At 37.1% G+C, this 25516-nt stretch overlaps 1 protein-coding gene across 1 annotated transcript in view; it reads right to left on the bottom strand.

Moving 5' to 3' along the window:
* The window catches only part of PRIM2 (DNA primase subunit 2), a 313454-nt gene that overhangs the window by 107628 nt on the left and 180310 nt on the right, over positions 1-25516 (bottom strand). Inside the window, exons 9-10 of the mRNA XM_017868174.1 lie at positions 11810-11882; positions 6695-6880 (exon numbers count right to left, since the gene is read on the bottom strand). Of these exons, the coding sequence (XP_017723663.1) occupies positions 6695-6880; positions 11810-11882 (259 nt within the window). The remainder of the gene's footprint in view (positions 1-6694; positions 6881-11809; positions 11883-25516) is intronic.

A 25516-nucleotide genomic window follows, 5' to 3' on the forward strand; every position in this document is an offset into this window, starting at 1 on the left:
CTGCCTAAATCCAAAGGGAATCAGCCTAATGGCTAACAGTCAGCATGACCATAAACCACAAATAACATCTGAGACCAGAAACACTCCAACCCCCTCCCTGACCAGAGACATGCCAGCCCTGAGATAACCTACCCTCCAGCTGGAGAGATGTCAGCCCCAAGATAATCTGTAATCTCCCCTCCACCAGAGACATTCAACCCGGCCATAAACTTCTCCCCAACAGAAACATTCCAGCTCTCTCACATAATACTCTTCAGTCTGTAAGAAAGAGCATTCCTGACAAAAATGGCCAGAAGCCCCCTCTCCGGTTCATTCTCAAAATAAACCGTCTTTGACTGTTGAGCCGCTTTTCATGTTTCTTTCCATCCCTCCTTAACCCTTAAACATCAAATTCCTAAATAAAAAAATAACAGTGAGCATCAGAACTTAAGCTGCTTCCACAATCCATTATTACTACTCAAAAATGTTTATAGGCCGGGCGCGGTGGTCAAGCCTGTAACTCCAGCACTTCTTGGGAGGGAGACGGGCGATCACGAGGTCCAGGAGATCGGACCATCCTGGCTAACATGGGTGAAACCCCGTCCTCTACTAAAAAAAAATACAAAAAAAACTAGCCGGGCGAGATTGGGCGGGCGCCTGTAAGTCCAGCTACTCGGGAGGCTGGGCAGGAGAATGGCGTAAACCGGGAAAGCGGAGCTTGCAGTGAGCTGAGATCCGGCCACTGCACTCAAAGCCTGGGCACAGAGCGAGACTCCCGTCTTCAAAAAAAAAAAAAAAAAAAAAAGTTTATAACAGAAATTATGTGCATTAAAACACAAAAACTGCTTAACCTTAATAAAAGGTATCTACAGACACAATACCTTAATATTTATATTTTGGATGACAGTTACAAGCACTAATACATACAGGTGTAAATTATTTTAGAATACAGACAACACATTCCCCTCCAACATTAAGTATAGCATTAGTTTTAAAAGCAAAGTGTTCAAAAAATGCCTGCAACAAGCATAAGCAAGTGAAGATGGGAGGAAGAGACAGATACCGATAAAGCAGTCAATTCAAGAACAGAGCTGTGTTAGAAGTTGGGGTAAAGAAATACTTGGTTTTAGGCAGTGTATCTAGGAAAGGTAGTTGTGGCAGCAGAGTTAGAGCTCAAAATTGCTGGAGATATTACACCAGTCTCTGCTGACTCAAAAGTACTGGCTAAATACCCAAAATACTTGCTCAGACTCACGTAGCAATGTATCTCAAATAAGTCACAATGAGGACACAAATATTAAGAGAAAGAAATCAGACATTATGATCATTTGGGAAACAATAGTACAGAAAATTCCAGTTGAAATTGACTGTTACCACATCATTTTCTTACACAGTTAGGACATAAGCTGTCTAACGTAAGTTATTATTTCAAATCATTCAAGCAGGGTTCAACACCCAAGTCCTTTCATTAGCACTATAAAAAATGTTTAACATCCTCTATAATCATCCTAAAAAATATTCTATAAGTAGTATTTTAAGCCAACAATTTTATACCTCTTAATATTTTAATTGTATGTATCACTTAACAAATGATACAATTGTTCAATTAGAGATTATTGTAATTTAGTATGCCTTAGTTTATTACATGTCGTTGAAAAAAAATATGTAAAAGACACAGTTGAGAAAAACATGAACATTTATAAATACAGAATACGTAACAACAGAACACTAAATAGTCATAGAAAGTAAGAAAAGTGTCTTATAATCCTTTAGTCAAAATATTTGCTGTAATCAATAAGCTAATAAAAATTCAGACTACTATATATTATCTAGAAAACTAAAAAATTATAAGAATTTTGAAAAAAGTTTGCATTGCAAAATAAAATTCCATAATAAAAAAATTTAAACATACAGGTTAAAAAAAAAGACTACTGATGATATTGCTACACAGGCTATTTCAGATGTACAAAAAAGAAGGCAGGCCAATGAACAGGTGTCTAAGCCAAAGACCTAGTACTCAGGGTAAGTGTCCATATAGGCTAGTGCAGCTGGTTTTCCCTCTCTACTTTCCTTTTTCCACTCTCAGTTTACAGCACAAACCAAGCTAAAATGTTAGCTCAGCTTTTCTCTTTTCACTTCAAAACAGCCCAGCTCGCCAGCCGGGCATGGTGGTGGTAGCTCACGCTTGTAATCCCAGTACTTTGGGAGGCCAAGGCGGGTGGATCACCTGAGGTCAGGAGTTTGAGACCACCCTGAGCAACATGGCAAAACCCCATCTTTACTAAAAATACAAAAATTAGCTGGGCATGGTGGTGCACACATGTAATCCTAGCTACTTGGGAGGCTGAGGCAGGAGAATCGCTTGAACCCTGAGAGGCAGAGGTTGCAGTGAGCTGAGATTGCGCCACTATACTCCAGCCTGGATGACAGAGCGAGACTCTGTCTCAAAAAAAAACAAACAACCCAGCTCTTGAATGGGCCATGAGATGCCCAGACATTTGGTCAAACCTTATAGTGGGTGTGTCTGAGTGGATGTTTCTGGATATGATTAACATTTGAATTGGTAGTCTGAGTAAAGCAGACTGCCCTACCTAATGTGGATGTGAATCTCATCCAATCAGCTGAAAGCCTAAACAGAACAAAAAGCCTGACCTCCTGTGAGTAAGAGGGAATTTCCTTCTGTCTGACTTCCTTAAACTGGGACCTCATTTTTTAAACTGAAACATTGACTCTTTCGGGGTCTCTAGGATGTTGGCATTTGAGTTGGAACTAAAGCTGACCCTTGAACAACACAGGGATTATAAGCAACAACCTCCACCCCTCACTCCATACAGTTAAAAATCCATGTACAGCTTTTTATTCCCCAAACACTTAACAACTAAAAGCCTACTGTTGACCATAAGCCTTACTGATAACATAAACAGTCGATTAACACATATTTTGAATATTATATATGTTATACACTGTAACCTCACAATAAAATAAGCTAGAGAAAAAAAACATTAAGAAAGTCTTAATAGGCCAGGCACAGTGGCTCACACCTGTAATCCCAGCACTTTGGGAGGCCGAGGCAGGCAGATCACCTGAGGTCAGGAGTCAAGACCATCCTGGCCAAAACGGTGAAATCCCATCTCAACTAAAATACAAAAGAAAAGAAAGTCATAAGAAAATACATTTACAGTAAACCATAAGTTTACATTATCTATTTACAAGATGAACCATCTGTCTGAAATGGCAGTCAACCTTAGCTGGAGACCTCAATCTGTATTACATATCAAGCAAATCAACTTTTTCTTGTAATATGACTTTTCTCTGGTTTTGGGGAGCATTTCCAGCATTACTAGTGACACTTCCTATGAGCCCCATGATGTTATTCAAGGTTTATGATATTTCACTGATCATGAGGAAAATATCCGAGAACTGTGAGAGATCACTTTACTGCAATATGCAATTTACTGTACAAATTGCTCACACTGAGATGATTAGCACCGCAGAGCATTTTAAGCGGATACTTGCAACACTTACAGGCTCACCACAATAGCAACAGGGTGGGGCTATTAAATTACTATAGTAGTACAGAATGTGCTACAGTTAATTTTATGTAGGTTATAATACTGCATCTTTACATTTGTTTACGTTTCTCTCTACTGGGAATAGCACCAAGTATGGTTTGTACGTTTATGTGCATGTATTTTGATAAATTTTAACTTTTTGCAATAGATTCCTGCATATCTCATGTTAGTAAATATGACTAGTATGTATTTTATACATTCCTTTATACTTAATTTTTTCTTACTTTTTTGATATTTCTAGGCTATGTGGTTCATCTGCAAGTTTTTTCAAATTGCTGCATATCTCCAAAAAATTTTCCAATATACTGATTGAAAAAAATTCACATATAAGTGGACCCATGCAATTCAAACCTGTGTATTTCGAAGATCAACTGTATACTATCATTCTTCTGGTTTTCAGGCTTTTGGATTCAGACTACAACTACAACATTGGCTCTCCTGGGTCTCCAACTTGCCAACTGCGGATCTTGAGACTTGTCAACTTCCATAACCCCCATCTCTCTATCTCTCGCACTGTGTGTGTGTGTGTGTGTGTGTGTGTGTGTGTGTGTGTGCGCGCGCGTGAGACAGAGAGAGAGAGAGAGAGTGTGTGTGTGTAAGTTACAGAGAGACACGCACACACACAGTTCTGTTTCTCTGGAGAACCCTAATACATCTACCTACTTAAGACATCAAATTCCTAATAAAAGATCAAAACTGTTTTAAATTAATAATATACATAATGATGTCAATGGCAGAGGAAAATTCTCACATCGCTTGAAAAGAGTCTAATTTAAAACCTTTCTGAACAGTCATTTCACAGCATGCATTAAAACTTTAAAATTGTGTGTATTTTCCTTTTTTTTGAGATGGAGTCTCATTCTGTTACCCAGGCTGAAATGCAGTGGCACGATCTCAGCTCACTGCAACCTCTGTCTCCCAGGTTCAAGTGATTCTCCTGCCTCAGCCTCCTGAGTAGCTGGGATTACAGGCATCCATCATCATGCCCGGTTAATTTTTGTATTTTTAGTAGAGATGGTGTTTCACCATGTTGGCCATGCTGGTCTTGAACTCCTGACCTCAGGTGACCCACCCACCTTGGCCTCCCAAAGTGCTAGGATTATAGGCGTGAGCCAGCCCGCCCAGCTATATGTAGTTTCTTATCAGATAATTTTATTTCCTGATGAATGTGTACATACACACACACACACACACACACACACACACACACACACACACACAAAGAATATAATCAAAACTATAATCAATTATCTATGTCCCCAGGATATTAGCTATTTGACTCTGTTATTTATAATAGTAACATATATAACAGAGTCAAATTACATCACTTTCAAAGGATATAATAGTATGTAATGAATTAAGATATTTTCAAAGATTGGTCAAAAGTATGGAAAATAATCATAATATAATGATAATTTTAGAATGGTGAAAACCAGTGGTGTTTAGTTGTCCAGACTAGAGTAAAAGGCTACAATGTTGAGAGTAATTATTTCAAATTGGAGGATAACAGGTGAATTTTCTGTATTTTCATATTTTCTATAATTAGAATAAATTACCTTTAAAAGAAATATAATAGAGGTCTAAAAAACATTATCCAAAACTGTTCAAAGAAAATCCTATTAAATGACTTCATTAAGATTATATGGATAATGGTCAATGAAGACAGTTTTTAAAACAAATCTGAAAAAACTATAAGAGCTTTTTATAACGTTATTTTATAAAATCTGAGCTTTTAAATAAACTATATAGCTAGAGACATGAACTGATTTGTGATCTCTTAAAAGTCAGTTGTTGAACCCCTAACTCCAAATCCAACTGTAACTGGAGATAGGGCCTCTAAAGGGATAATTAAGGTTAAATGAGATCAGATGAGTGGGGCCCTAATCCAGTAAAACTAGTGTATTTATAAGAAAAGGAAGAAACCCCACGGATGCACATGCACAGAGAAAAGGCCATGTGAGCACAAAGCAAGAGGAAGGCCACCTGTAAGCCAAGAAGACAGGCCTCAGGAGAAACCAAATCTGCCAGTGCTTTGATCTTGGACTCCAGCCTCCAGAAGTGTGAGGAAATAAACTTCTGTTTTTTAAGCCAACCAGTCTGTGGTATTTTATTATGGCAACGCTTGCAAACTAACATAAAACATAATACAGTACTATAAAATGTACCTCGTAAATAATCTTTCTTCTATAATTTACTCTTAGGAGGCAGCAAATCAAGAAATAAATAGTAAAAAATGTTCTTCATACTACAGTGTCATGGCATAGAGGGGGCAAGAAATCATATTTCCAAATAAAACTTTATTAGCTGGCACTATTAAAGAAAAATAAGGAGTAGGATTCGGAATATAAGCACTGTGGATAGGTTTCTTAAAAGTTTTCAGGTTTATAATGATTATTGTCTATCTAAAAATGTTCTATAGGCTGGGTATGATGACTCAGGCTTACGGCTGTAATCCCAAGCACATCAAGGCAGGAAAATGGCTTGAGCCCAAGAGTTTGAGACCAACCTGGGCAACATAGTTAGACTCCAGCTCTACAAAAAATTAAAAAAAAAAAAAATTAGCCAGGCATAATGGTGTGCACCTGTGGCCCTAGCTACTCGGAAGGATGAAGTGGGAGGATTACTTGAGCCCAAAGATTGAGACTGCAGTGAGCCATGATTGCACCATTGTACTCCAGCCCACCCTGGGCAACAGAGGAAGACCTTGTCTCAAAAAAAAAAAGTGTATAAAAGATTCTGCATAACATAATAGCAAATATTTTAAATTGTTTTCACTTTATTTGTTCATGATATCTCCCGGTGCTCAAAACATTATGTGCATATGTATGTGTATGTGTATGTGTATGTGTAGATACATATACATTCCTACAGAAATATAACTCTGAAAGCAATTTCAGTCTTATAATTACTACTGGCAGTATACCTACAAAGGAAAACATTCCTTTCCCAATCTTTTGTATTAGATTAATATGCAAGTCTCTTTTTATCTAAACTGAATCGTCAACACATTTATCCTTTTAGAATTTTCAACTACATTGCAGGGCGCATATTTAAAAAAAAATAGACTGTTTGATTTTCAGACCAAATTAAAATATCAGGTATCACTCTGATTTTTTTTTTTTTTTTTTTTTTTTCAAAATTACCTTGTCTGGATCCATCTTTCCTTTGATAAATTCTTGCTTCCAGAACTGCAATGCCTGTTCCAAAGTTAAACCAATGCCTTTCAGAAATAGGCCATACTGCATTCGGCCTCCATGACGAAGATGGTGATTTTCCCGCAAGGCTTTATGTAACTGACGCATGCAAGGTGGGAAGGATTTGGTAGAAAGCTACAAGAAAAAACAGAAGAGTTTTAAGTTATGTGGAAGACTTATCAGGTCCCCTGTAGTATCTGTTATGGTTGCTAATTCAATTTAATTGGAATAAAAAACAAACCCCATAAGAAGAGGCTTCTTTATTGTTGTGGTTACAGATGACTCTTATCTATATCAGATGTTTCTTATTAACATTTTTTAATTGGTTACAAGTTAATATAATATTTTAGATACTTTGGGTTAAATAACATACTATTAAATTTTATTTTACCTTTTTTAAATTAAACTTTTTCTTTGAAGTTAACTATAGACCCCCACACAGTTACAAAAAATAACACAAAGAGATAGCATATATCCAAATTCCCCCAAAGAGAAAATCATGTACAACTACAGTAGATTATCACAAACAGGATACTAACATTGATACAATCCACTAGTCTTATTCAGGTTTCCTCAGTTGTACTCATGTACTTACTTCTGTATTAAATTCTATACAACTTTGTCACACATAAGTTGATATATCCACCACCACAGTCAAGATGCAGAACAGTTCTGTCACCACAAGGATCTCTCATGATTTTATAACCATCCCCATCTATCTTTTGCACCCTGCTCCCCTCCCTCAGCTCCCTAATTTTTGGCAACCACTGAACTGTTCTCCATCTCTATAATTTTGTCATTTCAAGAGTATTATATAATAGAATCATATAATACGTATTGTTTTGAGATTGTCATTTTTTACTCAGCAGAATTCCCTCAAGATTCATCTAAGTTGTATGTAAACTAATTTCTTTATCACTAAGTAGTTTTCCATGGTATGTATCACAATTTATTTAACTATTCACTCACTGAAGAACACTTGGGTTGTTTCCAGTTTGGGCTATTTCAAATGAAGCTATTATAAGCATTCTTGAAGAGGTTTTTATGTGAACATAAGATTTCATTTCCCTGAGATAAAAGCACAATTGCTGAATAGCAGATGAACTTTTAAGATAACTCAAACACAAAGCAGAACACAAAAATAAGAGAAATTGTTCTCATAAGGAAAATTCAAATAAATGTGTTAAAGAAATCAAGTTAAAAGGAACAAAGTGTAGGTCTTTCCCTTAGTGTCAAAAATGAAATATTGTTGCCCACTTTAATTTTTTACTTATGGTTTCAATTGCATTCTCTACGACTTCTTTAAATATCCTCCCAAGACTTAAATTTTCACTCCCTCACGTATGCCTTAGCAAGTTCACTTCATCTATAAGAGCAGGTCTCACTTTGCTTGACTTTGCTGCTCCCTCTAGTGACCATCCAGTTTCTCTTCATTCTTTTACAGTAACAACTTCTGAATTTTTCCATCCCCAGTCGAGTTCATTCAGACCTATATCTTTCCTTGGGAGAACTAACTAGAAAGCCTTTCAGCTCATTTTCATGTGACCATTTTTGTTCCTTCATATTAGTATCTGATTTTTTTCTAAACATTGTTCTAATCTATACAATCAATATTCAACATCCTTAGTATGAACATTCAAGGTTTCCTCAATATCTGATAACTACTTTTCTTTTTTTTTTTTTTTTTTGAGATGGAATCTTACTCTGTTGCCCAGGCTGGAGTACAGCAGTGCCACCTCAGCTCACCACAAACTCTGCCTCCCAAGTTCACAAAATTATCCTGCTTCAGCCTCCTGAGTAGTAGCAATTACAGTTGCCTGCCAAACACGCCCAGCTAATTTTGGTATCTGTAGTAGAGACAGGGTTTCACCATGTTGGCCAGGATGGTCTCGAACTCCTGACTTCAGGTGATCCTCCCACCTCAGCCTCTCAAAGTGCTAGGATTACAGGTGGCATGACCCATTGTGCCTGGCCAATAACTATTTTTCAATTATACATAACAGAACAATTATTTATTAAGTGTTCTGGAAAAGAAGCTAGGACATAATTTTCCCCTTCAATTCAGTTAAGGAAAAAGACACAACGATGATTATATTCACTATTAGGTAAGTTAAACACATGAAATAAATGATAAAATGAAGGCTCCAACAAGGGCAAAACTTGAGCACCACAGAAGCACTGTGACAGGGAGCCCGGGAAAGCCCAGTGTACTATTACTACACCAAAACGAGTCTTTGGCTCCAGTCCACTGGGTTATTCACTATCCCATGACCACGCAGTCATGCCCTGTAGCTTCTCATTTTTCTCACTCTGCTAGCCCTACCTGGTGCATCCTTCTCATGCATATGCCATGTAGCCAAAGCCAAATCATCATTCAAGACCCAACTCAATTTCTATTTCTTTTGGCACATTCCTTGACCATTTTTTATTCATTCAATCAACAAATATTTATTTAACACTTACTGTGTGTACAGCCCTGAGGAACCAGTAGTGAACAAAGAAGTCAAAAACCCTGTCCTCAAAGAGCTTACATTTTATTAGAAGGAGATGGACAATGAATACAGACATTAAAAAGACAACATCTGATGCCAAAGCACTGGAAATGAAACAGAGAAATGAAATCAAGTGTGATTAGGGGAGAGGTACTTCAATTTGGGTGGCCAGGGAAGCCTTTTTGAGGAGATGGCATTTCACGTAAGACAAGGTAAGTTGGATTCTAGTGAAATGAAGATCCTGAGAAGGAATAAACATGGTAGGCTAAAAGATAGCATAAGATTCATGTGACCAGAGCAAGTGACTGAGCCAGAATGGAGCAGAAGACAAAATAGAAATGATGAGCACATATGGCTTCAGAGGCCATAACATGAGTTTGGATGTTAGTCTACATATGATGAAAACCCACTAGAGGGTTCTGACCAGAAGACTGACATGATTCAATAAACAAAGAGAACTCTGGCTGTTATGTAATGAAAAGACTATATGAGAGTAAGAATGGAAGCAGGAGGGATACTTAAGAAGTGTGGGCAGTAGTCCCAATAATAAAAATTTAAAAGATAGTGTCCAGCTATATACAGATAGAAAAATGATTATGGAAAATGAGCAAACAAAAGAATCATAAGTCCAGGATAGAGGATGAATTATCAACTTGGATCTTGCAGAGGCCAAGAACAATAACAAGAATAGCACCAGTACACAAGATCATTAGTTAGGTGTTCAAATCATCAGTGAATACAGGTGTGGAGGGAGGAGGTGGAGTAGCAACAGAGGAGGTATCAGATGATATAATAAGATCACAAGGGCTTTAAAGGAGCTGGAGCTGTAACAATGGAAGGCGGAGAAATATGGACCAAGACACTCGCCGCACACCTATCTACGAACTCGGGGGGAAGTTGTCTCTAATTGAAGAGGGCCACAGGGGAAAGCATTGAGAAAGCCAGATTTGTTAGAAGAAAAAACTAAAGAAAACATCTGGAGAAGAGTTGCAAATATCAAGGGATATGCAAATGACATGCTGTTGTGAAGATCAAACAATATAGATACAGAGTTAGGAGGCAGTCCAGAAAAAGATACATCTGTATTACTTCCCACAGGGTCTCAGGCACAGACCCATGACAGGATCATCATCACAGCACTTAACATTATATTGCTTATTTATTATTTATTATGTTGTCTCTCTCCCTCATGTAAGGTCCATGAAGGCAGGGACATTTTCTGTTTTCCTCACTTCTGTATCCACAGCACAATGGCTGGTACATAACTGATGGGCTCAATATATATTCATTAAATGAATTAATATTTCTATGAACTCCAACAGTATCCAACCAAATTCACATATGCTTGTGAATGGGGAAACATCTAGCTAGAACTAGGAACAGAATTAACTTCCAATCACTCACATTATATAAACACAAATCACATGAGTGGAAGTGAGAAGGGGGACTGTTAGAGATAAGTGTCTAATAAAAAAAATTAAAAGATGGGACATCTTTGAGAATAAATTTCAAATCAACAAATCAACTGTGTAAAGTAGGCAACCCTATTGCTATTTCTAGACATATTAACTACAAGTACTTTTTTATAATTTTTCAAATGGAAGATGACCCAAATTCTGATCCAAACTCACAGTCTCTCTCTACTAGTCTTATTACAGTTCTTGTTTCCAAGCATTAAAATCCTGGTGTATTTTTAATTTATTGTGAATAATTTGGTAGTTGTCTAACCCAACATTATTTATGGCTGGCTTATTTTCCCTTTTGCGTATGGAGCGCAAATTCTGTTATGTATTAAAGAGAAATTCTACAAGTATGGCAAAGTACACTACTCTATGGAACCACAAAGTGAAATGATGTTAAAATAAGCTATCTATTAATTTCGTAGCCTACACTAGATGATGAATTGCCCTCTCCCCCCTGAAATTCATATATCAAAGTCCTGACCTCTAGTAGCTCCAAATGTGATTATATTTAGAAATGGGGCCTTTAAAGAAATCATTAAGGTTAAAGGAGGCCATGGGGCTTGGGCCCAGGTCTCACGTACTCAGTGTCCTTAAAAAAGAAGAGACACCAGGGATGTATGCAAGCAGTGGGAAAACCACAGGAGAACACAAAGAGAAGGCCGTCATCTGTGAGACAAGAAAGGCCCTGGAAGAAATCAAACCTACTACCACTTTGATCTTGGATTTCAAGCTTCTAGACTGTCAGAAAATAAATTTCTGTTGTCATGACAGCCCTAACAAACTAATACACTTAGTGTTTTCCATTTCCCCTTCATTAAGTGTATACAGTATTTAAATGTAAACACAAATTCCATTTAGTTATTTAAAAGAATTTCTGTTTGGAATAATTGATTAAATTCTGCTTTTATAAAAGTACAGATAATTTTCTGATTAAACGATTTTCCTATGATTTTTTAAAAATCGTATGTGTAGGACATGGGATTTTCTTTAAAATTACTCAGCAAGCATTGAAAAAACATTCTATCTCCTCACCCAAAAGTCTTTGATTTAAGAAAGTATATGTTCCCTCCATTGATAAAGTTCTAAGTTTAAAAGAATGTGTTACTTACCAAATCAATCTGATCTAAAGAAATCTTCCCAACATTTCCCTGGGTACTGTAATCTTGGCCAGTGTAGGAATGACTTTAAAAAAAGAAAAACAAACAAACAAATATTAAAACAGATTCATAAAATACTTTTGATCCCTTCAAAGGAAATTTTAAATTCTGAAAATGATAAAATAAGAATAAGAAAGCATTTTACATATAAACCTTAGCAGAAACATAGCCAAGTGTTTTAAATGTATTTAATGAAATTAAGTAACTTACCCCAAAATAATACAAAAATCTAGTAACAGTCTGAACCTCCTGACTCCTAGTCTAGAGCACCACTTCCATTTTTCAGAAGGGTAATCCAAGTTGTTGTTAAAGTTCAAACCTCTACAATTTATACTTTATTAACAGCACAACAACACAGCAAAAAAGCAGCTGGAACTTAAACTGGGAACCATCACTTAAAAGTAGTAGGTGAGTAAGTTACATAGTTACTCTCTGTATGCCAGGTTCCTTACTGACTAATGGTGATAATGCCGGCTTTGCAGTGTTGATAGGAAGTCTGAATTGTAAGAATTTTTGTTAAAGAGCCTGACATAAAGTAATTACTGTTTATTAAAATAAATAATATCTGAATAGCACTTTACAATGTACAAAGAGTCTTTGATAGCCTCTAATTAGATCCTCGCAACCCCCCGAGAGAGCATTTTTATATATCATTTGATGAATGGAGGCTGCTTGCAGGAGTTAGAAACTTGTTAGGATCAGAAAGCAAGTGAGCAGTGCAGTGGAAATTCAAACCTTTTGATTCCTAATTTCCCGTTTCATCACTGCACTATATCATCCTCTTCCCTACGATAAATTTGGATTACCTTCAAATTAGGAAACATAACTTAGTATATACTACCTAAAGCCACCCACCTCAGTAATGTTTCACCTCCTTGACACAACACACTACTCATGCCCAACTCCATGAACACAGACTCAGGTGCATGCAGGTGTGACATAGCAAAAAATAGCTGCTAGAGTATACAGAAATTCACAATCAAACCAAGGATTATACAAATACCACAACTAAAGGGAAATCCTGGAGCGAAGAGTCATTATGATCATAAAGAATTCCACCAGGGCAACAGAGTAAGACTCTGTCTCTGTAAAAAACAAAACAAAACAAAACAAAACCTGGGCATGGCAGCATGCCTGTAGTTCCAGCTACTCTGGAAGCTGAGGTAAGAGGATTGCTTGAGTCAGGGAGAGCAAGGCTATAGTTAGCCAGGATCATGCCTGAGCACTCGAGTCTGGGCTATAGAGCAAGACTCTATCTCAAAAAAAAAAAATCCAGACACATTTTTTTTTTTTTGAGACGGAGTCTCGCTCTGTTGCCCAGGCTGTCCAGGCTGGAGTGCAGTGGCACGATCTCAGCTCACTGCAAGCTCTGCCTCCCGGGTTCACGCCATTCTCCTGCCTTAGCCTCCTGAGTAGCTGGGACTACAGGTGCACGCCACCACGCCCAACTAATTTTTTGTATTTTTAGTAGCGATGGGATTTCACTGTGTTAGTGAGGATGGTCTCGATCTCTTGACCTCGTGATCTGCCCACCTCAGACTCCCAAAGTGCTGGGATTACAGGCGTAAGCCACTGCGCCCGGCCTCCAGACACTACTTTCTATCTGCTCAGTTACAGATTCCTCCTGCTGAACCACATATACGCTCAAGATGCTCTGCAGACAGGCTATTGTTTCCATAATCAATCAATTTTACTGATTAAACAATGGGTATGGATTATGAAGCAAAACCACAGTACAGCTGGCTCACACCTGTCATCCCAGCACTTTGGGAGGCTGAGGCAGGCAGATGGCTTCAGCCCGGGACTTCAAGACCAGCTTAAGGAATATGGCAAAACCTTGTCTCTACAAAAAATACAAAAATTGGCTGGGCATGGTGGCATGTGTCCATAGTCCCAGCTACGTGGGAGGCTGAAACAGTAGGATGGCTTGAGCCCAGGAGATGTAGGAGCTGAGATTGTGCTCCACCCTGGCTGACAGAGTGAGACCCTGTATCAAAAAAAGGTACAGATTTCCCCTCCCTGCAAGTCCTCCTTCTACAGACTAAGAGGGACCTGAGAATTACTCTAAGAGCAGGATGAGTAGACTAATATTGAGGGAAACCAGAAGATGCCACCCCCAAAATATGAAGGATTTTGAGCAAAGGCAATTTAAGAAGAAGCAGATTCAAGAAAGCTCTCTGCCCTCCATCTGCCTAAAAGCAAAACATAGATTTACAAAGACAAAAGGCATCCTGCCCACCTTCCACCAGTGAGAACAAAGGTTAATCAGTGAAGACAACTTCAGATTCTTATTATGTGGAGATGATACCAGAGAAATCTATATGAACAAACTTTACCAGCTGGTCTTTATCTGCCATTTATTTGCCTTCTCACAAGTTGTTGCCATCAGAGACTCAAAGTCCTTTTCCTTTGCCATGTCACTTCTCTAGCAATTTATTGCTCTTAGTTGAATTTGCTACATAATAAACTTGAATTGAAAACACCTTTTTTGAGAACTACTTACTTTCTGGATGTCTTCCATATATATGTCTTCCACAGTACACACGTGTGCTATGGTTTGAATATCTGTCCCTTCCAAAACTCAGGTTGAAATTTAATCCCCAATGTGGCAGTATTGAGAGGTAGGATTAATGGATAAAGGATTAATAGATTAATGAGTTGCCATGGGAGGGAAACTTGTGGCTTTACAAAATGAGGAAGAGAAACTTGAGCTGGCATGTTAACATACTCAGCCCCCTCGCCATGTGATATCCTACACCACCTCAAGACTCTTCAGAGTTCCTACCAGCAAGAAAGCTCTCACCAGATGCACCCCCTGGACCTTGGACTTCCTATCCTCTGTGACTGTAAGAAATAAATTTGTTTCCTTTATAAATTACCCAATTTCAGATATTCTATTATAAGCACAGAAAACTGATAGAAAATGTTAATAAATTTGTTTGTTTTTCTCCTATTAATCTGTCTTTTGTTACATGGGTCCTTTCCAACCTATAGGGCTTGAAGAAGAAATTCTTCTTCTTCCCCTATGAGACCATATTCTAAAACACATCTCCTCTTGTATTATTTTCCCTTGCCTTGTACTATCTTTCCCTTGAGTGACACCTTTCTGACAATGTGTTATTGGATTCTATGCATTCTATTAATTGCAGTAGCACTACGGCATATAAAACTCATGCAAAGTTAAACTGATAGCTGCCATTTAACTTTAATGTTTTAGACTTTAGTACACAGCATAACCAGATAATTGTTTCAGTGGAATCTCAGAAATAAAAATGTTATTTCATTTTCCAACATGTCTTACAGTACAGCAAAGCAGCAGCATGGGGCATTGGGAATGGCAGTAGGCTAAGAGTATGAGGACCCTTTCTTGTTTTTGTTGTTTGTTTCTGTTTTGTTGTTTTTTGTTTTGTTTTGTTTTGTTTTGTTTTTTTTTTTGCATGGAGTCTCACTCTGTCGCCCAGGCTGGAGTGCAGTGGCGTGGTCTCAGCTCACTGCAAGCTCCGCCTCCCTGTTTCACACCATTCTCCTGCCTCAGCCTCCCAAGTAGCTGGGACTATAGGCACCCACCACCATGCCCAGCTAATTTTGGTATTTTTTTAGTAGAGACGGGATTTCACCATGTTAGCCAGGATGGTCTTGATCTCCTGACCTCGTGATCTGCCTGCCTCGGCCTCCCAAAGTGCTGGGATTACAGGTGTGAGCCACCACGCCCAGCCGGTTTTTGTTTTTTAAATACCAGTTCTGCAAACTGGGACAAGTCACTTAACCATCCTGATTTGCACCATCCTTATTTGTAAAATGGCACTAATAATGCCAGCCCTGCCTAATTAACAGATATACTGGGGAAATCAAATGAAATAATGTATCCAAAGTCCTAATTAAAATCAGTAAAGCATACTCCAGCACACAGAGCAATTGCAGTCTTGACCAATAAGTACAGAAATAACAGGATTGTAAGAGAGACAACAGCGTGATCCTGTAGAGGAGCCATTACCCAGCTGGGAAGTACTAGGCCATGCCATTGACCCTTACAAGTCTCAGATTCTCAGCCTATCAGCTGAAGGTGGTGATTACAATGATCTAACAGGATTGTTCAGATCAAATACACAAATATGAAAGGCCTCTATAAATGGTAAAATGATGTGTAAACAGAATTTTAGTTATCGAGTAAATGAAACCAAATGATTACTATGCCACAAGGAAGTTGTTCTCAGCCCAGATTAATGCATACTATTAATTAATACTTATTAATTAATACAGATTAATGCATACTTATGCATATTAATGCATAAGTACAAAGAGAAGACATATAAAGAGGACATATACATTTGCCTAAATGACAGTATAAAATGCTTGTTCTTTCACATCTCACTAGAATATACAAAAGGGCTACATTTCAAGGAAAAAAAGAAAAAAAAGCAAGAGAATGGTAGCAACAATGAATTCTAAGAGAGAATATAAGTAAACTTAAACTGTGTAGACATCAAACTTCTAAAAATATTTTTGGCCAGGCCTAGTGGCTCATGCCTCTATTCCCAGCACTTTGGGAAGCCAAGGCAGGAGGACTGCTTGAGCCCAGGTGTTAGAGATCAGCCTGGGCAACACGGCAAGACAGCACCACTACAAAAAAAAAAAAAAAAATTAGCTGGGTGTGGTGGCACGCACCTGTAGTCTCAGCTACTCAGGAGGCTGAGGTGGGAGGATTCCTTGAGCCTAGGAGTTTGAAGTTGCAGTGATTTATGATCACATCACTGCAGTCCAGCCTGGATGAGGGAGTGAGACCCTGTCTCAAAAACAAAAAATAAAAACTCTATAAAAAAGACATGTGTGTAATTAACAGAAAGAAGACCACCAGTCTAGTGTGGGCAAGTATGGAACCCATGGGGATGGGGATGAATATGATAGAAATGAAGATGTTAAGTATCAGAATTAGGAATGGCATTTCTCCTGTACTCATCTATAATCAGAAAGGCTTACTACGTCTGCATTAGAGGAGGTGATAATAAACATCACAGCTACTTAACACATATTTGAACTAGTTAAGGATAGCTGGGGGGCAGGGGGATTGTTAGATACAACACAAGGCAGGCAGATGGTGAGAAGCCTGTATCCCATACTCTGCAGGCAGTGAAAAATCATGAAAAGATATGAGGCAAGAACTGACATAATCCAGTTTACACTTGAGAAACAAAGCAGTGGGGGGAAATAATTAGAAAGGGGAGGGACTGGCAACTAACTGGAAGAATACTGTAAACAATGTTATATCCAGGCGAAGGAAGGTAAGAGCGTTAGTAAAGTAGTGGTAACGGATGGAGAAAGGAAGGCAATAGATGGGCTCAGGAACTTTTCTGGAAAAGAATGGATATGCTTTGATGAGGGAGGTAGAAAAGTCAAGAATAACAGTTTCTAGCCTGAGTGTCTGAGTGTTTCCAAGACACGATTTCACTTTCCACAAGATAAAAACTATTTAGCCTAAACAATAAAACTGTAATTCAGGAATAAACTTACAAAGAAATTATGAAAATACAAGTTGTGATAAGTTTTCTTTACTCCTTATTACAATGTTTCCAGGTGAATGGTGTTTCCTCATAATGAGGAAGACGGGTGGATCACGAGGTCAGGAGATCGAGACCATCCTGGCTAACACGGTGAAACCCCGTCTCTACTAAAGAAATACAAAAACTTAGCCGGGCGATGTGGCGGGCGCCTGTAGTCCCAGCTACTTGGGAGGCTGAGGCGAGAGAATGGCGTAAACCCGGGAGGAGGAGCTTGCAGTGAGCTGAGATCCGGCCACTGCACTCCAGCCTGGGAGACAGAGCAAGACTCCGTCTAAAAAAAAAAACAAAAAAAAACAAAAAAAAACAAATAATGAAATATTGACAGAAGCTCAAAAATCAAGGTAGAAGAAAAACAAATAACGCTGCCATAAAATAATAAAACCCTTAAAACAATTCACATTGGCTCATGAAACTGGCTTTTACTTGGAAGTGCCAAGAGATGGTTCTAAAGGAGAATCCTAACAGGTAGCCAGGGAAAGAGACGCACCCTTTTCCCACATTCAGAGCTCAGTGCCAGCTTTCTATCGCACTGCTGCCAAATAAATGAAGCTGCTATATTAAAGAATTGTCAAAATACATTCTTATTTTCATGACTTGAAAAAGATCGATTTTATGAGGGAACATGTCTTAGTGATTATTATATTGGGAAAACAGTGAAAGTCATTTTTAATAGCAAAAAACATTTTTAATTGCTTCAACATCTATAAACACATGCAAACCCAGCAGAAAATAGTTTTCTGTCCATTTAAAATACTCACAGCTTTATTTTGAGAAACATTCACTGTCAACAACATAGGTTTTTTAACAAGGGATTCAGGAAGCATAAAAGCTTTTCCACTCCTAATGTTTCATAAAAGAATGAAGTGAGATATAACACAAATACCATTTTTTCAATATAGAAGACCGAAGAACATTTTAATGGGTCACAAAATTCAAATTACGTCATTAATGACTATTTTGCCAAACATAAAGGGCAATGTTTGATTAACTAATCAGAGAATCTTGAAAAATCTGAATTTGATTTCCTTAATTCTCAGTTTAGCTACTAATTTTCCACAAGTTTAAAAGGAAAAAGACAAGGCAAGATATGCATCAATTTTTTTCATCCATAAATATGTGTGGTAAGGGATAAGGAATTGCAGTGATTTACTTTCACTTCTTATGCATAATTTATTTGCTAAAGTATCAGGTGAAAGGCATTAAGGGTGAAATATCAGTTTTCTCAACTTACAGAAAAGTAGTGAAAACAATAAAGATGTGGTTCAGTGAATATCCAATTACATTTGAAATCTATCTGAAGACACTGGGTTGTAAAAGGATATAGTGTACTTTTGCTAAAATGTAACAATTACTGTACTGTACCAGCAAAATAAATACCTTCACTACCGAAACAGAACCATATAAATGCATAAAACCCAGGACAAACTACTTTTTTAATATCACTAGATTGTCAGATTCTCTCTCTATAAGACACATTTTTTCCACATCCCAGTTGTTGTCCTTATCTGGATGTAACAGATTCTAATTATTAAAACAAACAAACAAACAAATAGAAAAAAAAAAAAAAAAAAAAAACACCACACACACACCTTCAGGAGTCCCTGTACAACCCCCCTATATCTCGGCATGCACTTACTAAGCATCTTTGTGACCAAGGAAGGGTCCAAGCAGTGAAGGATCGACATAATCCAGGGAGGAGAACAACAAAGCTCAAAACAATTGTTCTCAGGCCTACAGAGAAGAGGTCTCTTCTAAATGAAGAGAAGAAGGTAGGCAATGTGAAGCATTAAAGATTTTTGAGCAATAAAATGACACTGAATAGAGAGAGTTACGCTTTAGAAACACAGACTACAGGATTCTAGAATGTTATTAAAATGTTGTTGAAATGACTGACAACAGGTCTATGTTGAATAGAGAAGCCTGCTGAGCCACAGGGGAAGGTGACCTTGGGGGACTGAAATGGAAGGCTGGGATGAAGGGAAGATGACCATCAGTAGGAATGAGCAACTGGGGAGTCAAGTGGAAGAATCAGAGATGGTAGTCAGAAAATAATTTAAGCTTGGAGGTTTAGAAGTAGGATGTGATAATCACAAAAAAAGTCAAAGGCCCAGTTGTTTTAATATTTTTATCATTTGTAGTTTAACAATGTTGAATATATTAAAACATTCTGACATTTTGACCAGATTCATAAAAGTATGTGATTAAAGTTTATTAAGGTTGTTGAAGGGGTTTTAAAGTAAGAATGTGATAAGGGCGTGGCATTTTGGAATAATAAATTCTTTTTCTTGGGATCTGAAGGGTTATCACATAACAGGTGGATGGGCAGAAAAGATAAGCAAAGCCAAGAAAATTTCTAAAAAGTAGTTGATAGATGAAGAGGTTAGGTTGGAAAAACACACAAGCAAAGGCAAGTGGGCAGGGGATGAGGGAGAAATTCGGTAGGAAATTAGGTAGGTCCTGAGATAGGTCTTTAATCAAAGATCACTACAATAAAATTTTAAAAACACCTTTAAGTCCTATTTCCTTTGTAATAATATAGTGCTAAGTTTCTGTTTTAATGAAAATGTGAGGTTTTCTTCAGGTTTCTAAACACCTAAGTGTACATATAATAGTGTCTTCTAAGAAAACAGAATTTTGCAACTGTGTATAACAAACTCTGCTTACACAAGTAATCTGGTGTCTCTCCCTATGTTTTTGTGTTCTTTTGAGGTGATGGTCTTAAATTATATATTCTGCTATAAGAGAATTCATGATACACAAAATATATAAAAGTATCTTTTTTTTTTTTTAAATTTGAGACGGAATTTCGCTCTTGTTGCTCAGGCTGGAGTGCAATGGTGTGATCTCGGTTCACCGCAACCTCTGCCTCCCGGGTTCAAGCAATTCTCCTGCCTCAGCCTCCCGAGTAACTGCGATTACAGGCATGTGCCACCATGCCCAGCTAATTTTGTATTTTTAGTAGAGACGGGACTTCTCCATGTTGGTCAGATCAGTCTTGAACTCCTGATCTCAGGTGATCTGCCTGCTTCAGCCTCCCAAAGTGCTGGGATTACAGGCGTGAGCCACCGCACCCAGCCAAAAGCATCTTTTAATGGTTGCATTTGTTCAATAACTTACATAAAACTTAATTAAAACGCAGTCAGTCGCACCTGAGGAACTTTTCCCTCCCATATTATCTTGCTCATTAAACATAAGAGGGCAGCATGGCTAGTTTTCCAATACAGCTTAAAATCACAGTAAACAGAAAATTATAAAGCTAACAGAATTTCAATAATTTATAGGCTGAAAAGAGAAAGGTCAGACTTTCAAAACATACGAAACACATATTTATGCAACCAAATTTAAATGATCCCATTTTAAATCCAATTAAATCAATCTAATTTTGGAGAATGAAAGGGTTGGGGAATGACCAACACAGCAAGGCATAATTAATCAACACATCCACACTAAACTAGAGTTTTCCCCAAATACTATCTCACAAACGTCTAATGTACAGAACAAAAATACCATGGATATATAAAAGGATAAATCTGAAACAGAAACATCTGCACACATCTGATCTGTGAATTGTAGTGAAAGGCAGACCTACTCCTGGACTTTGTAGAAACAACAGAAATTTAAGTCCTGTTCAATGTACCACGAATATCAATATGAGCACTTAGGTACTCAACAGGGAATTGTTTTTGAGTGTTGAAACTCAAGAGTTGAAAACAAAAAGCAGAAATTACATGAAAGTGGATTTATGGGTCTCATGGCAAGATTAGCCGGTTAAGAAAAAAAATAATAATCTTTTCATGCTGTGGCACTGATTGTTAACAGAAGATGGATCATCACACCTCAGCTCCAAGAGTGGTATTCACCAGCTCCACTACTGCGACATAAATGCCACAGGGTATTACTGACAAAATGGGAGGGCAAAAGTCAGCTTTTCAAGGGTGATTACAACTCCAGTAATTTTCTCCTTTTCAGACTACTGATGAAAATTTGACAGAGTAAACAGGAAGTAGTGGAATAGTTGCAACACTTTAGGAATTGGCTGCAACTCCTCCTCATTTGTGTAATTTCTCCAAGTCCAGCTTGCCCAAGGCAATCACGGAGGCATAAAAGAACCAGGCAATAAATAGAGAAGAGTGATTAAGAGGGTAAGTTTCAGAATCCAAGAGTCATGCAAAAGTTTGCATACAGTCACTATCTGTGTGATTTTGCAAAGATCTCTTAATTGCTTTCATCTTAATCACTGGTAAAACAGGGATTATAAAACAGATCACAAAAGTGCTGCCCTCAAAAAGTTGCTGTAAGGACAAATGAAATGTCTGTAGTGTTTATCACAGTATTTTTCACTCAAATTGTAATAAACATCATCATCATCATCCTGGCCTAAGTTTATTATTCTTAAACATTTTGGATTTTTTTTCTCTGTTCTTAACATTCACCAATTTCTTCTTATGAATACTAGAAAAAAAAATTTCTTTCCAACCTTCTTCATACTATCACATAAAATGTTTAACTTCAAAGTATTAATAGGAGAATTCAGATGTCCTTGAATAATCTGATATCTGGAAGATTTTGTGAGTCTATCAATATAGTCTATATTTACACTTTTAGAAAGTGTCCAAAGTACAAATATTCAACTTAAACAATAGAGATTTAAATGAAATCCATTTTATGAAGCTTTACTGTTCAATATAGTATCCATTAGCCAAATGTGACTACTGGGCACTTGAAATGTAGCTTAGACTAAACTGAGATGTTCAATAAGTACAAAGTATACACTGGATTTCAAAGACTTAGTACATAAAATGTAAAAGATTTCATTCATAATTTTTCATAGTGATTATATCTCAAAATGATATTTTGAGCTGGGTGTGGTAGCACATATCTGTAGTCCCAGCTATTCAGGAAGCTAAGGAAAAAAGATTACTTCAGCCTAGGAGTTCAAGTACCTGAGCCTGGGCAAAAGAGCAAGATCTCATCTCTTTAAAAAAAAAAAAAAAAAAAAAAAAAAAAAAAAAAAAAAAGATATTTTGAATATGAGTTAAATAAGATATGTTATCAAAATTAATTTCACTTGAGTAATTTAAAATTATATATAATTATATATGTGGCTTACATTTGTTGCTCTCATTATGATTCTACTGGGTAACATTATTGTATTGAGAACACAATGACATAAAACAATCAAACGTTTTCTGGAGGACTAGGTATAACTATAGAATAGCCAGCTGACTTGCCCTGACTTCTATTTGCTACATTAAGATCAATCTCTGCCAGTCATAAGCAAAACACAGGCTGCAACTAGGCTGACTAAAGGAAGTGCTTCAAGTCTACTATAAATGTGCTTGTTTTTACAACATTTTACTTGGGAATCAAGTTTTTATATTTAAGCCATAGTTTGCCATTTATACTGTTAGGGAAGCAAACTTGAATTCTGATTAGCTTGGTAGTAACCTGAATTGTTTCTCTGGGGACAAAGAAAGCTGTGGCATGTTTATCTGGAAGGCTTTGGGGCTGCTTGGCCAACCTCAACCTCAATACCTAATTGCAACTGTCCATTCTTCTCCTCTTTGTAAGAAGCCATAACAGACAGGATGCAAATGTGGCTTATAGCAAAATCCTAAGCCAGAGTGGAAAGAATTCCTCCCTTATCCTCAGGGGGTATCTCTCTGCCCTCCACCCCGCACCAGCAGACAGAGTTTCTGAGGTTCATAAAACATATTTCCATTCTTTGTCAAGCATTTCCCAGTACTCTTAAGACTAAACAGGTTAACACCATTTACTCCTTTCTATCTGGCAGGCTACAGTTTATCATATTTTTTAAACTAGCATAAAATAAAAAAGCAGTGAAGAAAGCATCACAAATAATCAAAACTGATCTCTGCATCGAGGAAACATATTTATTCGGACCATTAAAAAGTAAGCTAATACATCTTTCAAAATGAACTGTAATCTCCTACATCATTCCATAAAAGTATACCAAGTTCCAATACAACCTTTTCACATAAAGCCAGGTGTAATAATAGCACAAATGGAAAAACAATTTCAGGAAGAGGAAATAAACGTTTCTGTACATTACCCATATATCTATTTTTGCAATCACAATTTTACCCACTGTGGGTGTTAAAAAAACAAACAAACAAACAAACCCTATCCACATAAACTAGGCCACTCAGACATTTAGAAAGCACAGTCCCTGCACTTTGGATTTGTAGGGTGGGTAGGAAATCAAAGGAGCCAAAGCTACAATGTATCATTTCCTGCAGTGAAGGATATCACAGGAAAATTCAGTCAACAGCTGTCACCACTGAAATTGAAATGAGTTTGGGTTTTATTCTCCAGCGAAATCCCTAGTAAATGGTATCCAACTTGTATTAGCCCAGGTGATTTTCTCTGCAGTTATTCCAAATGAGAACACAATCAATAAAATTCTGTTTTAAATTGGTTGAATGTAGATTATTTTTCCACAAGCATAAATTTTATTCAACTTTATTTTTTAAAAGTCTCCGCAGAAAACTACCATCACACAACATGCAGTATAATGACCTATTTTTCTTTATAACTGGGAGAAATTGTATGATTCCAAGAGGCTAAAATATCCAATAAAAATCAGGACCATATGGGTTTCCATATCAGGTAGGAACTATAAATGGTGCAACTGCTACTTTATTTTATGTTTCCTCATCTTCCCTATGTGGTCCATATTTTCCTATTTATTCCAAGTTATAACCAAAATCCAATGAACTCCAAGATAAATGAAACTTGCATCTCATTTTTCTATAAAAATATCTGTACATTTGTCAAAAGACATTGAACTATATCCTTTAAATAGGTGGATTTTTTGTATATAAATTGTACCTCAATAAAACTGATTTTAAAAGTAAAATACACACATACACCCCTATAATATATATTCAAACTACAGCTTTACATAGCTATTTTCACCATATAACTTTTAAGACTCCAACAAACATACCGATTTTCATGAGTAAAAAATTTATGTTCCTTTACTCTCTATATTCTTAGCATATATTATGGTAATATAATGAACCCTAATAAAGATGGTTTTGGTTTTGGGTTGTGTCCAGGATAGTCAAATGACTACAATAAAGAAAGGATTCACAATAGGGTAGTCACGAAAAAGTGAGAGGCCGAGGGAATAAAGTTCCAACATCCAGCAAAATTAATACGTTAAAATGATAGACAATGTCTTCCCATTCCCCCACAAATAATTTACACAATGTAGAATGCTTCTGAGACAAGCTATTACACATTTATGGCATTCTAGGATTATCCCCACATTTGTTCCCCAATAACTGCCACAATGTTTTGGGAACTTTGGTGGGAGTGCTGGAACAGTTAATGAGGACGAATACTAAAAGTCATAGTCCAACAGTCGTGTTACATCCTTTCCTTACACACCCCTTTAGTCTCACATAGCCATTGACAATGCCTCATAATGTTTAAGGGTCTCATTTCATAGATCAAAAGAGCAAGGTATGTAACAGTTTTGTTTCTGGTTTTGTTTTTGAATACAAGTGGTCAACATCTGAATACGTCATTGGTAAGAAAAAGAGGGAGCGCTTATGAGATCACATAGAGGAAGAGAAAGTACTCTCTGCCTTCCATGATTAGTTCCTGATTGCATGAAGAAGAGTCCCAAGTCCCAAAACTAAAGACAAAAACAGCAGTACATTTCTACAAAGATAAAAAGCATTTCTTTACCATAGTTATCCTTTGGAAATAAAAGAAACTCCATCAGCTTTTTGCCCAAATTACCATCTCATTCAGTCTCAATATTTAGCACCTCAGAAAACAGAATTAAAGGAAAAAATTTTTAATCTGAAAGTTTCTATAATTCATTCATTCATTCATTCATTCATTCAAGTGTTTACTGAGGTCCTATTATGCCATTCTCATAAGTAATGGGGAGATAGTGGTAAACAAGATGGCCAAATTCCTTCATCTCATGGAGCTCATACCCTAGGCAAAAAAATACTGAACAAGCAAACAAATTAAAATGACCATTCCAACTGGTGATGTTGCTGTGAAGAAAACATAACATAGTGAGATAATATTATAAAGCACTTGTGAGGGTGACTTTACA

This window comes from Rhinopithecus bieti, unplaced genomic scaffold (assembly GCF_001698545.2).
Source record: "Rhinopithecus bieti isolate Rb0 unplaced genomic scaffold, ASM169854v2 scaffold_841, whole genome shotgun sequence".
Lineage (NCBI taxonomy): Eukaryota > Metazoa > Chordata > Mammalia > Primates > Cercopithecidae > Rhinopithecus > Rhinopithecus bieti.